The 17,706-nt window shown below is 43.6% G+C and overlaps 1 protein-coding gene across 4 annotated transcripts in view; it reads left to right on the top strand.

The window, feature by feature from the left end:
• Positions 1 to 17,706, top strand: part of OSBPL3 (oxysterol binding protein like 3) — a 179,288-nt gene that overhangs the window by 75,970 nt on the left and 85,612 nt on the right. For all 4 annotated transcript variants that reach the window (XM_032304466.1, XM_032304467.1, XM_032304468.1 and 1 more), the window contains exon 2: positions 11,038 to 11,277. In XM_032304466.1, the coding sequence (XP_032160357.1) occupies positions 11,182 to 11,277 (96 nt within the window). In that variant the 5' untranslated portion in view covers positions 11,038 to 11,181. The remainder of the gene's footprint in view (positions 1 to 11,037; positions 11,278 to 17,706) is intronic.

Genomic DNA, 17,706 nt, shown 5'->3' on the forward strand with positions numbered 1-17,706 from the left:
GGCTCTGCATGGGGGCAAAGCCCTGGGCATCAGGGTGGCCCACTGGTATTGCCAGACAAGAGGGTTTCTGGGAGCATGCTCCTTTCCCGTTTTTTGAGAAGGATGTCGGACTTCTCTAAGTGTGTTTGAAGTATCCGCTAACGTAGCCATCTTGTGATAGCCTTGTGAAACTAAGGTCTGAGTCAAGAGCTTCTCTTCTGGTGAAGGATAGGATACATGTAGGTGTATGACATGGAATTTTCGCAATAATCACTTGGACAAAAAATAATTATTGTTTGGAAACTACCTCTACCTCCGTCTCCATATTTGCATGCAAGTGCTCCGTCCTAGGAAGCCTGCCAGCTTGGAGCCGTCCATCTGTACACTCGGAAAGGCTAGTGTGAGCAGCTGTGGCCACTAGGATCTTCCCCAGTTGTCCTGTCCTTTGCCTTTCTTCACCACAGGTACCTTTGCTAGGCTACTCTCTGATTCTGTGAACTCTGTCTGTCTGTCCCTCCCACTCTCACTTGTTCTCAGCATCTCAGAGGCATTTGGATGGTCAGGTTGAGGCTGGGGCTCCCCGACGAGACAGCATGGGGACATCCCGGCAAGCTGAGGATGCCCACTCTCTCAGGACATCTTGCCAAGAGCAGTTCGCATAACTTTCTAGCTAAAAAAACGCATTTTTTATTGAAATGTCTTATTTCACCAAGTATTTGAAGTGGTTCCCAAGAATATGCACACAATCCAGGCAAATAGGTGGGTAGTTGAGAGAATTTGAGCACAATGGCAGTAAAGGTAAGCTCATCACCACCACGGTGGTTCTCTGTCCCTCTGCGCACCCCAAACAAAGAGGGATATGGTCTCCTATATAAATTGCCCGGTCAAGGGGTGCCTGGGTGGCTCAGTGGGTTAAAGCCTCTGCCTTCGGCTCGGGTCATGATCTGAGGTTCCTGGGATTGAGTCCCGCATTGGGCTCTCTGCCTAGCAGGGAGCCTGCTTCTTCCTCTCTCTCTGCCTACCTCTCTTCCTACTTGTGATCTCTGTCTGTCAAATAAATAAATAAAGTCTTTAAAAAAATAAATAAATTCCCCAGTCCAAAAGCTGAGAACAAGCCAGTCATTTAGGAATGACACTCTGATCCTGAGACCCGGCTATTTCATTATCAAGGTCCTTTAAAGAAATCCTTGTCCAAGTTGATGTGGCCATTTTGAAGAGGAATTTGGACTATCCAGCAAAGCCTTATCTTAACATAGTGTCACTCCACTTATTTTAGAAAATGATGCCACAGCCTCACAAGGAGCAGACCCTGCAGCTCTGTTTTTAAAAGCAAAGAATCAGAGACGAACTAAAGGAAGAATAAGTTAAACAAGGCATCGTCATACCACAAAACTGTGAGCACGAATGAGCTACAGTGTGTGTGTAATAGTTGTGAGCAAATCAGCCAGCTGCAGAAAGAAATGTATGGTATGATCCTATTTATTTGACTCAAGTTTTTAAAAGCCAGAAAAATAGTAGATATAGAATATTGTGTGAACAAGGATGGAGACCTGTTGATGCTGGGTGGTAGGAATGTGGATATTTGTACATATCCTTCTTTTTTTTTTTAAAGATTTTTATTTATTTATTTGATAGACAGAGATCACAAGTAGGCAGAGAGGCAGGCAGAGAGAGAGAGGAAGGTAAGCAGGCTCCCTGTGGAGCAGAGAGCCTGATGCGGGGCTCGATCCCAGCACCCTGGGATCATGACCTGAGCCAAAGGCAGAGGCTTTAACCCGCTGAGCCACCCAGGTGGCCCCCATATCCTTTTTTAAAAAAAAAGATTTTTATTTATTTATTTGACAGATCACAAGTAGGCAGAGAGGTAGGCAGAGAGAGAGGGGGAAGCAGACTCCCTGCTGAGCAGAGAGTCTGATGCAGGGCTTGATCCCAGGACTCTAGGATTGTGACCTGAGCCAAAGGCAGAGGCTTTAACCCACTGAGCATCTGGGCCTCCCTGTACATATCCTTTTTATTTTTCTGATTCCAAGAGTAGAGCAGCCATGGTGATGTTGTGCACCAGAGTGACCATAGCATCGTACACTGGCTAGCTCATCAAGTGATGACGGCCCTGTCCACCTTACATAGGCTTTTATATGCATTAACTCATCTAATCACCTCAACAACCCCTATGGGGGAGATCCTTTCATTATTTCCATTTGTCACACGAAATACAGAGGATCTAGAGAAGCTAAATATTTGCTGAAAGCCACTTAGTAAGGCTGGCTTTGGACCCAGGCAGTTTGAATCCAGAGCCCATGGCCTTAATTATTTTATTATTTTCTTAAAAGATTTTATTTATTTGACAGAGAGAGACACAGTGAGAGAGAGAACACAAGCAGGGGGAGTGGGAGAGGGAGAAGCAGGCTTCCTGTCGAGTGGGGAGCCCAGTACGGGGTTGGATCCCAGGACCCTAGGACCACGACCCAAGCCGAAGGCAGATGCCCAACGGCTGAGCCACCAGGCACCCCTCGTGACCTTAATTATTATACCACTCTATAAAACCTCCCAATATCATCAAGTGGGTTGGTGGTTTATTTTTGTATGTATGATCACTTGCATTGTAGGCAAAGGACACAACCCAGAGGGCAGTGCAGGCAAAGCGTTTCATCAGAGGTGAAAACAGTACCATTGGGCCAGCTCCTCCATCTAATGACCTAGCTTGAGCTATGTGCATGCATTGTGTTACCTTTATAGGGGTGCCTGGGGGGCTCAGTCATTAAGCATCTGTCTTTGACTCAGGTCATGATCCCAGTGTCCTGGGATTGACCCCCGCATCGGGCTCCCTGCTCAGCAGGCAGTCTGCTTCTCCCTCTCCCTCTGTTGCTCTCTCTGCTTGTGCTCGCTCTCTCTCTCTCTGTGTCAAATAAATAAACAAATCTTTTTTTTTTTTAAGTTACCCTTTTAAATCATTACTGATGCCCCTCAGCCCAGGATCCCCATCAGAGTCACCTGTGGAGGTCTCAGGAAGTTCAAAGCCTGGCCCGACCACGAAGTCCAACACACTAGATCATGGGCAGGGCCTGGTCCCCAGCATTTTTAAAAGCTCCCCATATAAATCTAATGTGCAGTCCGAGTTGAGATCCACCGCTCTCCAGAGTCTGGACAGTGCCACATTCAAGCTTATGATACTTGGCGAGAGCTTCCAGGGAGGACAGTTTGTGTTGAGGATCAAGGACAGATCCAGATAGGGTAACTCTCTTGATCAGACTGCACTTAATGTCTCATGAAATGAAGGCCCCTGATCAGGAAAAGGGAATGCCTGGACCTCCACTGACCCCACCACGTCCACACAGGCCTGTGTAGGGTGGGATCTGTCTGTCCCACTAATGTCTTTTAGTTTTCTGGAGGTTGCCGTGGTGATTCAGCATGGGAGTGGGAACCAGAAGCACGTGGATCTGGTATTTGCCGTCCCTGGCTTAAAGGCATCGTTAGGCAGCAGGACAGAATCTTCCTCAGAGGAGAGCTCAGGGTCTATTTCTGACAAATATATCCCAGAAGCCTCAAGATTCCATGGGGAGAAGAGTCTTAACCTCGGGCAGTGATACTTAAACTTGTGGAGAACTTCCTAAAAACACATTGCTGGGTCCCACCCTCAGCCCCTGCTCTGTGGGCTTTGGCAGGCTCTGAGAACTTGTGTTTCTAGCAAACGTTTCTAACAAGGTGATGTTGGCACTGCTGGCCTGAGCACCACCTTTTGCAAAGCACAGGCCTAGGATAATAAAAGAGCTTTGGCTTTCTACCTACTTGTTATATCACAGATACACAGAGAGGAGGATCTGCTTGGGGTCAGAAAAGCAGGGTTAAGAACGACCAGCTCCGTCACACACAAAATCCCATAGAGACTGTGTCACGTGTACAGGATGTTAGGCCCATCCCCAGATATTCTGATTGAATCCGTCTAAAGTGGAGCTTCCAAAATCCGCATTTTAAAAAAGAACCCTGGAGATGGGAAGAAGGTGGATCTGGACGCTTTGGGAAATTGGACATGGCTATACAGTTGGGATTGACTGTGGGTGGGTTGGCAACTTTGAGCCCGGAAAGGCCAATGAAGGGATAAATTAGCATCAGCCTATGGAGAGGATTTCAGTAGCTTTGGTGCTCTTCTTAGGAAATCTGCCAGTAACATCTGTTAGATGAGGACAGAATCCACATGCCTAGGCAGTCTGCGAATGCTCCCACAAAGAAAAAGCCGGCTGAGACCACTGAATGGCAGCTGGGCCACAGAAATGTCCTGACAGACTGGAATCAGGGGTCAAAACTAATGTGAGGAAATACAGTAATAAAAAAGAATAGGCAAGTCCTGAATTTCAGCCAAAGGAAGGAAAGGAGTCCTTTCCTGAGAGAAGAGCCCAGCTTCTCCACAGCTCCTACCGCATTGGAGTCCTAGGGAATGGTGGGGATGGTGTGTGCTAGAAAGAGGTGTCGGTGTCCCCAGAGCTCAGGCAAGTGTAGGTCGTGGTCGTAGCTGTGGCGTGTATGTGGCCAGGGAGGCTGGTGTGCCCATCCTTCCTGCTCTAGCCAGATCATACCTGGAGCTGGTTTTGAGGTCTAGGCACCCTTTGCGGGGAAGCACAGACAAATTAACGTGTGATCAGAGTTGGGTGGCTGTGATCATTAGGGTCACATGAGATACAGCAGATGAAAATGTGACTGGTCTGGAAAAGAAAAGGTTTTCCGGGTGGGATGGGGAGCAGTGGTGGTTCCAGTACAGGAGCTGATGGAAATTGTTAATCTTGCTCTCTGTCACAACAGAGGGCAGGTCTGGGAATAGTCTCCTCCTAGTGAGACAGATTTCAACCCTAAAGGAAACACCGTCTAGAACAGACTTCTTTGGAGACGAGTTTGGCTATGAGTCTCGGGATTCACCGCCCCCAGCGAACAGTCAGCACCGTCCCTGGATCAAGTCAGCCGTCCAGGTTGTTACAGCAGATTGACCAGCATGACACACAGAGGTCCAAGATCAGCCATTTGAGGGCATCGTGGCTAGAAACTTCCTTCCAGAAACCTCTGATCAATTTATGGATCTTAGAGCCAAATGACCAGAGGTGTACTGTTGGTCATGTAACATCTTGGAAATTAAGGGGTTTCAGCAGGCATCATTTCTAAAAAGATGCACATCCAGGATTTGAATAATTTTCTTTTACCAAAGAAGACTGGAAGACCAAAAGTGGATATTCCATTATGAATTTTTTTTGGTGTTAATTTGGGACATAATTCTTCTATATATTTTACTGGGAGATTTTAAACTAACTGGAACTATATGCCATCTGGTCTTCGTGCAAATTGTTTTCAAGGATGGAAGGAGAACCTGTTTCTTGGCGAAACATGACCGAGTGTGTGCGTGCAGACCGCCAGGCCTAATAGAATAATAACTACCTGTGTTATAGGTCACTGTTTCAAACCCAACTAGTTAATATTGAGTTGCTTCCTTGGATAGCCAATGGTGACGAATAATGTGACTTTTATCTTTTTGCATTTGTGTCTTATTCAAAGTAAGCATGCTGGTTTGATGGTTTAAAAATCTGTTCACATTTGTGATACAGATTTGGGGAAATGTTAATATGTTTTAAAATTCTGCAGAGTCCTTATTTGTTTTTGGTTGCCAGGAGAGTATGGGATCTTACTTGGTGCTGTGTGTGCCACTTCCAGGAAGCCAGGAGAGGAAGAAACAGAACTGACGTCTGTTGAGTGTCTATTCTATCCACCCCAGACACCTTGTCCTCGTTTTTCATTTAATCCTCAGGATGCCCCATTTCCTACATAAAACCCCTAAAGACCACGGTAGTATTCACGCATGTCAAGGTGTGCATAGAGTTTGTAATTAGAAAGCACTAAATGCAAACTTAGGTCTGAGTCACAGAGTTGCTTCCTTGGATAGCCAAGGAAGTCACATACATCTTGGTCTGAGTCACATACATCTTGGTCTATGTATCTCCTTTGCATCTTTGCCCAAACTCTATGTTCTTTTTAAAGTGAAAATGGCCAGAATAAGTCTTAAAATCAGCCTTTGTGACCAAAAAACTTGGCAGTGCCTTGATCATTTGTTCTTCCCGATTCTTGGTAGAAGTCAGAGTTCTCTTTCCCTACTGGATGTTCCACGCTTGCACGTCTCATGCATTGGACTTGTAGTGGGAACACCATTTCCTGACCCACCAGCTTCCCAGGTGAGTAGCAATGATGAGAGAGGACCTAGCTCATTTCAGAAGCACATTTTTAATTAATTATTTATTTTTAAAAAGATTTCGTTTATTTATTTGACAGAGAGAGAGCACAAGCATAGGGAGCAGGAGAGGGAGAAGCAGGCTCCCCACTGAGTAGGGAGCCTGATGTGGGGCTTGATCCCAGGACCCTGGGATCATGACCTGAGATGAAGGCAGACACTCCCTGTCAGAGCCTCGGCTTTTACTAGGTCGGCACGCTTAATGACTGAGCCACCCAGGCACCCCCAAGAAGGGCATTTTTCAGTTGACTTAAGTGCACTGAGCTTCTCATCCCTGTTGGATTTGGCTACCAGCTGGTTCGTTGAAATGAAAGCAGATCCCACGCTGACTTCTGTCATGCATCAAATGTTTGTATCAGGCAGAAGGCACAAGAGCCGTCCTACAACCTGCTCCCGTGAGTTTGGGAAGTCCCAGCTGTCTCTCTCCAGGGCACAGACACGTAGTCCCCAGACTACCTGACAGGTTTACTTGGGGCAAGTACCACAGCATTCAGTAGGAGGATTGGCCCCCCTACCTGTCAGATCAATGGCCAAGTGGTGGAAGAACCTTCTGAGGAGACTGCAGGTGTTCTATTTTTTTTTTTATCTGGGTGGTGATTATTTCAGTATTTGCAGATGTAAATTTGATAAAGCTGTCTGTGTGCTTAAGATTTGTTCACTTTACTATATGGAAGTTATGCTCAGTAAAAAAAAAAAAAAAACAAAGGGGGAAATAAATGATTGTCCTTAAGTTATTCACAACTTGTGAGTAGGAAAACTATTATATTTTATACAAACCCCTTGAGTTAGAGGTTTTCCATGGAAGGGTCACTGCAAGAGGAGAAGGCCCCGCAGCTCTTTCACAGGTCCCCATACCCCTGAAGCAGGGGCCTTCTCTCCTGGCCACTATCCATCACCCCTAAGGGGTCCGTGGTCCGTCTTCCCCATTTTACTAGGTCGGCACTGCGAAGTCAGCTATTTGGAGTAGGAGACACCAACCTTTCATGTGGCTCCTCTTTGTTAAGGTCCTCTATCGTGGGACTCCTGTCAGGGTCTTCCCTCTGAGGACCCGCAGGCCAGCCCTTAGGTTCTCCAAGGTTGACACAATAACTGCCTTATTCCACAGGACACCCTCATTCCTGGGACACCTTGGTCTCAGGCCTCTGTTGCCTTCACGCTCTATTCTACCCTGTTTTAAGTATTTCCTTTTCTCAGATTTTGACCTCTTTTGCCCTTCACGCTGTAAAGAACTGAATTTTTTTTTAAAGATTTTATTCATTTAATTGATAGAGATCACAAGTAGGCAGAGAGGCAGGCAGAGAGAGAGGGGAAAGCAGGCTCCCCGCTGAGCAGAGAGCCCGATGCGGGGCTCGATCCCAGGACGCTGAGACCATGACCCGAGCCGAAGGCAGAGGCTTAACCCACTGAGCCACCCAGGTGCCCCAAGAACTGAATTTTAACTGGTGATTTTAACTGAATTTCTCATGAGGCTAGGCTCGAAGGTTCTGGGGGATAAAATAAGATATATTTCCTTAGGTGATAATCCCAGACTCCCTGGGAGATGGATGTGGGAGAGGCTGCAGTCTCACCCTCTCTTTTCCCTGGAGGAGAAAAAGAGGCTTGTGGTGAGTGCAGAGGCCTTACCTCAAAGTACCAACTTAAATGAGTATGGGGTTTGGCCGGCTCCCAGCCTGGCCCTGGTAGCTCTTTCCTCCAAGGTGAACTTTGGTGGAGCTAAGCCATAAAGACGACCCTTTGTATCAGTTGCCTCTGGGACAGGGTGATTGTGTTTCTAATTTGGCAGTTTCAGAATTGCTGGGACTCTCTCTTACCCGAGTATCCCATTCTGCCCCTTCTGCACATGTTGCAGACCACCCCTTGTGGTGTCTCTTGTCCTGAGCCCTCCCTGTCAGAGCCTCGGCTTTTAAAAACATGACAAAAATGCTGGCAGACACACACAGAAACCCTTTGCTGGCGTTCCGGATCTGCTGTGGAATCGGTTGTCATGGCAACGGCTGCCCCCACACGAAGTTCATCGTTTGGGGTTCCCATCATGGTTTTTTTTGCCTTCTCTTTCTTCAACAGCAATAGCCAACATGCTATTAAACCAACTATTAATATATCCGTACAACCTTTCTTGGCAGCTTTGAACTCGACTGCATTGGCTTCTAACTTTGGGTCCAATTAGTCATGCCCCACAAGCCAAGCTAACTTTGTGAAGAGGCTGGTGTTGGTTTGGTTTTATTTAGTCTTAGTTATTGTTGGATCCAATATGTATGAATACAGAGATTTGGGGGGGTTTCTATGAAAGCAGCGTACGAATTGAGTTCTCTGGCTATACACTTATCTTAATTTTATTTTCTGACATGATACTTCTCATTGGCTTGATTTTAGTTGATGGCTTTGGCATACTCATTTGTTTTTGTTTTTATTTAAATCCCAGTTAACATACCAGGTAATATTAGTTTCAGGTGTACAATCTAGTGATTCAACACTTCCTTACAACACCCAGTGCTCATCAGCATACTCATTTTTAAAGAACTATGTGTCCATGAAAAGCATAGGAGATTGAATACTTATTAATGAACCAGAGGTTTAAAATAATATCCAACTAGCTGGGTCCTGGTTATATCATGTTATAATTATATAACATGCTTCTTTTAAAATTAAGATTATGTGAACACTAAGAGCTAAATAGATTGAAGATATATATATCTTCAATCTGTTTATTATATATAATATATTTATATAAAATTATATATTTATGTATTATATATGATATAATCATATATTATATATTAAATATATTTATGTAATATATTTATTATATATATAATCATATATATATTATATATATATAATTGTTGTTAACATGCATGGGAAATTTACAGAGTTTGTTTGAACTTAGTGTGTCAAATAAAAGGCTGGCCTTCTGAAGCCAAAACCAAACATGTTAGTCACCCTTGACTCAGGGCTGCGGATGAAGGCAGTGGTTGAAGGAATGGGGCAGGACTCCGTGAAGCTGGCTTACGATGTGCCCCCTACTGAATCTTTCTAGGCAGTTCCTCAGTTCTGCTGGGTCCCAGAGTTGGGCAGTAGCTGGGTGGGCACCACACCCAGCTATTAAAGGGTGCTCATTTCCAACACCAAGGTGAAAGGTCTGGCGTTTGCCTGAAAGCCGTCTCTTGCCAGCTGCGTGGTTGGGCAAGTTACCTAACTTATCAGAGACTCTGTTGTTTCCTCTGTAAGAGTCCTCCCAGCAGACTGTTAATTAAATGAGATCACGTGTATGGGTAACTCTTACTATGGGACTTGACAGTAGGTAGTGTGGGCACTCCAAGGTGATTATTGTTTCAGTAACTGGGGTACTATAGACGATGTGGGAAATTCTGTTTTCCTTCATAGTTTTGTCACACTATGTAATGATGTTTAAAAAGATGTCTCCAAACCTTTGGTAGAACAAATCTTCCACCCCATCCCTCCAAAAAACAGTTGTGTGTGTGTGTTTTTAAATTATAGTGAAATACATATAACATAAAATCATCGTTTAGCCATTTTCTGTTGTTAAGTTTCATGACATTTAGTCATTCACAGTGTTGTACAACAACCACCATTATCTAGTTCCAGAACATTAATCACCCTAAAAGGAAACCTCATAGCCATACCCTATTTCCCAATTCCCCCAACCCTTGGCAACCACTACTTGGCCTTGTGCCTCTATGGATTTGCCCACTGTGGTTATTTCATATAAATAGAAACATACATATGTGGTCTTTTCTGTCTGGCTGCTTTCACTTAGCATAATGTTTTCAAGATTTATCCATGTTGTGTCTTGTATCACTTCACTTCATTCCTTTTAATTCCTGAATAATGTTCCATTGCATGGCTATGCAGTCCTAGTCCATTTGGGCTGCTATACCAAAATGCCACAGATGGGTGTCTTATAAGCAACTGAAATTTATTCCTCCCAGTGTTGGAGGCTGGGTGCCCAGAATGAGGATGATGGGCAGAGGGCTCTCTTCCAGTCGTGGAGTTACTGTATCCTCACATGGCAGAAGGAGTTAAGGAGCTCTGTGTCATCTTTTTTATAATTAATTGCTTTCATAAAGGTCTGTGTCCTCAGGACCTAAGTCCCTGCCAAAGGCCCCACCTCCTAACACCATCACATTGAGTTTAAGATTTTTAACACATGAACTTCGGGAGGACCCAAACATTCAGACCGCAGTGTACACCATATATGGTTTTTCCATTCATCAGTGGATGGACATTGGGTTGTTTCTACCTTTGGCTACTGCTAGTAGCGTTACCGTGAACCTTCTTGTACAAGTTTTTGTCTGAACACCTGTTTTCAGTTGGATCAGACGAAAATTCTGCTTCACTTTTTTAAAAACTACCGAACTCTTTCTAACTATGTCGTACTGTTTAATGTCCGTACCAGCAATGCCTGAGGGTTCCAGTTCCTTCCCATACTTGTTATTTTCCATTTTTAAAAAAAATTATACTTATCATTTAGTAGGTATGAAATGGTAAATCTCACCGTGGTTGAGATGGTTTTTTATAGTTCTGATTTTGCACGTGTCTGGATTAAAATTTTCTTACTACTGTTCTTAATTTTGGCATATTGCAAAGCTACATGAAAAACCCATTATACATAATTTCCAGTAAGAGATGGGTGTAGAGCATCTTTTTCCTTCACAGCTCCTGATACAACTAAGCATAGTGGCTCCTGTGATCTGTACTGTAGACAATCGGGGGATAATTACAGATGGTGTCTGGTGCCTCTGATCTTCTCTGTAATCCTTTTCTTTTGCTTTTAGAGATTTCCTCTGGGTCATACAAAATGCTTTTAAAACGTACTGGATAAGAACTGAGCCACCTGCCTGCGTGGGACTTCTGTACTCTCGGCTCCACTGTCTTCGGATGGCATTTTGACCACACCAAAGCCAAGTGACCCACTGCTCATGATGAGTGACGAGAAGAACCTTGGGGTGTCCCAAAAACTGGTCTCACCTTCAAGGAGCACAAGTAGCTGCTCCTCTAAGCAGGGAAGTCGACAGGTAAAGTTTAACCAATGCAAATTTTAAGATGCAAATTTATACCAAGAAATTGTCCAATTAAGATGTGTGCATTTACTGGGGAACCCCTACTTCTCAGTGGAAGAGCATTTGCTTTCAGTCATATCTTAATTACATGAGAAGAGTAAACTTTAGGTGCTTTTAATAAGGCAGCTTGAATGCTTACATAATGGGAGGGATCTATAGTTGGCTCTTTGCATTATTTTTTTCCAATCCTTGCAACTCTCCTCCAACACAGATGTGCATATCCCTATTTTCTCCCCGAGGAAGCTGAGTCGGACCACCTGAGTTATTTGCCCAAGGATACACAGCTAGCAAGTGGCAGAACAAGAAGTCAAAACTCAGTCTGACTCCAGAGCCCATACTTTCCTTTGTACCATACTAACAAAGACAAAAAAACAGTCACTGTTCCAGTAAGTTTAATATTTTCCTGCCTTCCTCTACCTTCCCCTTCACCACAGATTGCTATGTGGGTGACTCTGAGTCTCCCCTGCTTTCTTTTACCCCTGGGGGAGGGAATTAAAGCCACAGAGAAGTGGTCAAAGGAATTCAGTAGGAAGAAGAAAGAAGTGAAACAAAGAGCTGAATATGTAGCGCCTGAGTGCCAGTCGTAATTATATGTTATTTCTTCGTTTTCTTTCCAAGAACTCTCTGTTGGCAGAATTCGCTGGCTTTAGGTCAGTGGCAGTAAATGCACGTTAATCATTATAATCGTACCACCTTCGGTGAAGTAGAGAGTGGGCTGTCAGGAAGCTGTGGATTCACGACACAGTGGTCTCTGAGCCTTTTCAGCATTTGCTGGCTGTGCTGGCATTGCCTTTCCTCCACGGGAAGCTCTGGCCTAAGAATTGGCCCAGAGTCCTTGGTTCCAGATTTGGAAGCAACAATCCGGCAGCCTCCCACCTCAGGCATGCCTGCACATTCTGACACATCATCACAGGTCTCTCCATCTGAGCACTGGCTGGGACAGGGAGCTGGCCACTTCCCAGTGCTGCTTTGTGTCATTAGAATCTACGATTCTAGACAGGTCAGATTTTGCCCCAGGCTGGACATTTGGGGAGCCCTCCAAGATCTCCTGTGAGGGGTTAGGAAGACAAAAGATTTTTTTAGCACTATAATCACTTCTGTCTGGGGTTTTAAAAAAACGACTAAAACTAGTCCTTGGCTAATGCATCGTGGCCCCTTTGGAGTTCTGGCTTCAGAAGGGTGAGATAGCTCATTCAGCTTTCCATGGGGGTGCTTCTCTCCCTGAGCCGAGAGTCCGATGGGGATTAGAGCCTGAATGTGGGATCTTTCCCTCACCTTTTGTACCTAGTCACATCTATTGCTATGTCCTTCTTGGATAAAGAGAGGGAACATGATTCATTTAAATGGCTGGTGCTTATAACAAGTATAGGAATCAGAGCTGTGCAGTGACCTTCTATAACTGAATACTACAGGAATTTTCTTTAGGTGTTGTTACTTGAATTGATGAACTTGGTTTTCGCACAGCTTCTTCTGAGCTTGTCCTAAAGATGGAGAGGAATGTGCACAAAGCCTCAATTTTTTCCTGCTTAGAATGGATGGCCATTCAGCTCTTCATTCATCAAATGGTCATCTTCTGTATTTAGGATCTCCCACTTTACAGTATGTGTAACATTGCTTTATACACATAAACGCTTCTAGGCAGGGCAGGTGGATAATTTAGTAAGTTTATTCCAACTCTAGACTGAATCTAGTTCTACAGGGCATGTTTAATTTCAGGGACCATTTTCTTATTCTGCCCACTTTCCCATCCTTCTGTCAGAGGGAGGTGTTCTGTCACAGGAGTGGCTTAGCTCCTCCATCCGTGTCGTTCACCTCGACAAGCCATGTCCGTTCCAACATCACAAGCTGTCCCAAGGTCATCTTTCATTCTCTAAAGGTACAGGCACCTTGGAAGTTCGACCTTCATGGCTCTGAGGGAGCAGAGACATATCCCATGATCTCACAGATGCTAAAGATAGTAACACTGTGTTTCTAGTCACTTCACTGGAAAGTATGAGTTCAACACTTACAACTTCAAGATTTATATAATAAGAAATTCAATGTGAGGAATGTTGAATTCTAGCTGATAAAGATGATCTGTGCAACAACCTACTTGTTTTTTAAAGCTTCAGTTTAAAGCCACTATGAGGCTGTTCTTTTCATTTCGTGGTGAGGAGGGGTGGGTAAGCCTGATGGTGACCATGTTGGAACGTCCTAATGCTGGGTTTTCTCCTGTGCTTTAGAATTATGCTTTAGAGGGTCATCTTGAGTTTGTTTCCCCATGTTCTTTCCTAGCACCTGCCCTGCCTTACCTAGGGATTTGCTATTACCTGCTTCTTGCCTCCGAGGGTTATATTTGCAGCTGGAGGCTTCTGTTCCATGTCAGTGATAGAATATCCAAGATCCACTGCCAGGCCAGCATACTTGGCCCAGGTCTGATTGTAAGGCTATGTCTGCCTTCTGCCATCTCCCTGGATAAGGCAAGGGTTTTTTCGTTATTGTTTTTGTTTTTAAAGACCCCATTTATTTATTGGACAGACAGAGATCACAAGTAGGCAGAGAGGCAGGCAGAGAGAGAGAAGGAAGCAGGTTCCCTGTCTAGCAGAGAGCCCAATGCGGGGCTCAATCCCAGGACTCTGGGATCATGACCTGAGCCAAAGGCAGAGGCTTTAACCCACTGAGCCACCCAGGAGCCCCGATAAGGCAAGTTTTTTTTTTTTTTAATTTTTTATTTTTTATAAACATATATTTTTATCCCCAGGGGTACAGGTCTGTGAATCACCAGGTTTACACACTTCACAGCACTCACCAAAGCACATACCCTCCCCAATGTCCATAATCCCACCCCCTTCTCCCAAACCCCCTCCCCCCAGCAACCCTCAGTTTGTTTTGTGAGATTAAGAGTCACTTATGGTTTGTCTCCCTCCCAATCCCATCTTGTTTCATTTATTCTTCTCCTACCCACTTAAGCCCCCATGTTGCATCACCACTTCCTCATATCAGGGAGATCATATGATAGTTGTCTTTCTCTGCTTGACTTATTTCGCTAAGCATGATACACTCTAGTTCCATCCATGTTGTCGCAAATGGCAATATTTCATTTCTTTTGATGGCTGCATAGTATTCCATTGTGTATATATACCACATCTTCTTGATCCATTCATCTGTTGATGGACATCTAGGTTCTTTCCATAGTTTGGCTATTGTGGACATTGCTGCTATAAACATTCGGGTGCACGTGCCCCTTTGGATCTCTACGTTTGTATCTTTAGGGTAAATACCCAATAGTGCAATTGCTGGGTCATAGGGCAGTTCTATTTTCAACATTTTGAGGAACCTCCATGCTGTTTTCCAGAGTGGCTGCACCAGCTTGCATTCCCACCAACAGTGTAGGAGGGTTCCCCTTTCTACGCATCCTTGCCAGCATCTGTCATTTCCTGACTTGTTGATTTTAGCCATTCTGACTGGTGTGAGGTGATATCTCATTGTGGTTTTGATTTGTATTTCCCTGATGCCGAGTGATATGGAGCACTTTTTCATGTGTCTGTTGGCCATCTGGATGTCTTCTTTGCAGAAATGTCTGTTCTTGTCCTCTGCCCATTTCTTGATTGGATTATTTGTTCTTTGGGTGTTGAGTTTGCTAAGTTCTTTATAGATTCTGGACACTAGTCCTTTATCTGATATGTCGTTTGCAAATATCTTCTCCCATTCTGTCAGTTGTCTTTTGATTTTGTTAACTGTTTCCTTTGCTGTGCAAAAGCTTTTGATCTTGATGAAATCCCAATAGTTCATTTTTGCCCTTGCTTCCCTTGCCTTTGGCGTTGTTCCTAGGAAGATGTTGCTGCGGCTGAGGTCGAAGAGGTTGCTGCCTGTGTTCTCCTCAAGGATTTTGATGGATTCCTTTCGCACATTGAGGTCCTTCATCCATTTTGAGTCTATTTTTGTGTGTGGTGTAAGGAAATGGTCCAATTTCATTTTTCTGCATGTGGCTGTCCAATTTTCCCAGCACCATTTATTGAAGAGGCTGTCTTTTTTCCATTGGACATTCTTTCCTGCTTTGTCGAAGATTAGTTGACTGTAGAGTTGAGGGTCTATTTCTGGGCTCTCTATTCTGTTCCATTGATCTATGTGTCTGTTTTTGTGCCAGTACCATGCTGTCTTGATGATGACAGCTTTGTAATAGAGCTTGAAGTCCGGAATTGTGATGCCACCAACGTTGGCTTTCTTTTTCAATATCCCTTTGGCTATTCGAGGTCTTTTCTCGTTCCATATAAATTTTAGAATTATTTGTTCCATTTCTTTGAAAAAGATGGATGGTACTTTGATAGGAATTGCATTAAATGTGTAGATTGCTTTAGGTGGCATAGACATTTTCACAATATTTATTCTTCCAATCCAGGAGCATGGAACATTTTTCCATTTCTTTGTGTCTTCCTCAATTTCTTTCATGAGTATAGATTCTGTGCCTCTTTGGTTAGGTTTATTCCTAGGTATCTTATGGTTTTGGGTGCAATTGTAAATGGGATTGACTCCTTAATTTCTCTTTCTTCTGTCTTGCTGTTGGTGTAGAGAAGTGCAACTGATTTCTGTGCATTGATTTTATATCCTGACACTTTACTGAATTCCTGTGTAAGTTCTAGCAGTTTTGGAGTGGAGTCGTTTGGGTTTTCCACAGATAGTATCATATCATCTGCAAAGAGTGATAATTTGACTTCTTCTTTGCCGATTTGGATGCCTTTAATTTCCTTTTGTTGTCTGATTGCTAGGACCTCTAGTACTATGTTGAATAGCAGTGGTGATAATGGACATCCCTCCGTGTTCCTGACCTTAGCGGAAAAGCTTTCAGTTTTTCTCCATTGAGAATGATATTTGCGGTGGGTTTTTCATAGATGGCTTTGATGATATTGAGGTATGTGCCCTCTATCCCTACACTTTGAAGAGTTTTGATCAGGAAGGGATGCTGTACTTTGTCAAATGCTTTTTCAGCATCTATTGAGAGTATCATATGGTTCTTGTTCTTTCTTTTATTGATGTGTTGTATCACATTGACTGATTTGCGGATGTTGAACCAACCTTGCAGCCCTGGAATAAATCCCACTTGGTCGTGGTGAATAATCCTTTTAATGTACTGTTGAATCCTATTGGCTAGTATTTTGTTGAGTATTTTTGCATCTGTGTTCATCAAGGATATTGGTCTATAGCTCTCTTTTTGGATGGGATCCTTGTCTGGTTTTGGGATCAAGGTGATGCTGGCCTCATAAAATGAGTTTGGAAGTTTTCCTTCCATTTCTATTTTTTGGAACAGTTTCAGGAGAATAGGAATTAGTTCTTCTTTAAATGTTTGGTAGAATTCCCCCGGGAAGCCGTCTGGCTCTGGGCTTTTGTTTGTTTGGAGATTTTTAATGACTGTTTCAATCTCCTTACTGGTTATGGGTCTGTTCAGGCTTTCTATTTCTTCCTGGTTCAGTTGTGGTAATTTATATGTTTCTAGGAATGCATCCATTTCTTCCAGATTGTCAAATTTATTGGCGTAGAGTTGCTCATAGTATGTTCTTATAGTAGTTTGTATTTCTTTGGTGTTAGTTGTGATCTCTCCTCTTTCATTCATGATTTTATTTATTTGGGTCCTTTCTCTTTTCTTTTTGACAAGTCTGGCCAGGGATTTATCAATTTTATTAATTCTCTCAAAGAACCAGCTCCTAGTTTCGTTGATTTGTTCTATTGTTTTTTTGGTTTCTATTTCATTGATTTCTGCTCTGATCTTTATGATTTCTCTTCTCCTGCTGGGCTTAGGGTTTCTTTCTTGTTCTTTCTCCAGCTCCTTTAGGTGTAGGGTTAGGTTGTGTACCTGAGACCTTTCTTGTTTCTTGAGAAAGGCTTGTACCGCTATATATTTTCCTCTCAGGACTGCCTTTGTTGTCTGATAAGGCAAGTTTTAAAGCTCCCTTTCACTGTGGTATGGAGCTCCCCCCTCCACATTTGCTTATTTCCAGCTGTGAGCCTAACTCAGGTCCCAGACTTTTCCTATGGACATTTTTGGCCCCATTAGCCCACAGAAGCAGAACTCCTAGACACTTCTGTCTGCAATTTCCTTTGCATTTCTATTTTGTGTTTGATCCATGGAGATATTTAATTTTTTTTTAATCACACAGACATACACACTAAGCCCCTACATGTCTGTAACTTTGTATATTTTTGCTGTTTTGGACCTGGGGTGGTGACAAGAGAGGGTCACTGAATGCACGCACTTACAATATAGTCTTGGCTGAAAGACTCTGTCATCTTAGGTCGTTTTACTTAAATTCTCCTCTAGCATTGCTAGGTGACATTGGGAGTATATGTACTCCAGCCACACTGGTTTTCTTTCAGTTCCTTGTGCTGAACTTGCTCTTGTCCTTGTTTCTT

Source organism: Mustela erminea, chromosome 11, assembly GCF_009829155.1.
Source record: "Mustela erminea isolate mMusErm1 chromosome 11, mMusErm1.Pri, whole genome shotgun sequence".
NCBI classification, from domain to species: domain Eukaryota; kingdom Metazoa; phylum Chordata; class Mammalia; order Carnivora; family Mustelidae; genus Mustela; species Mustela erminea.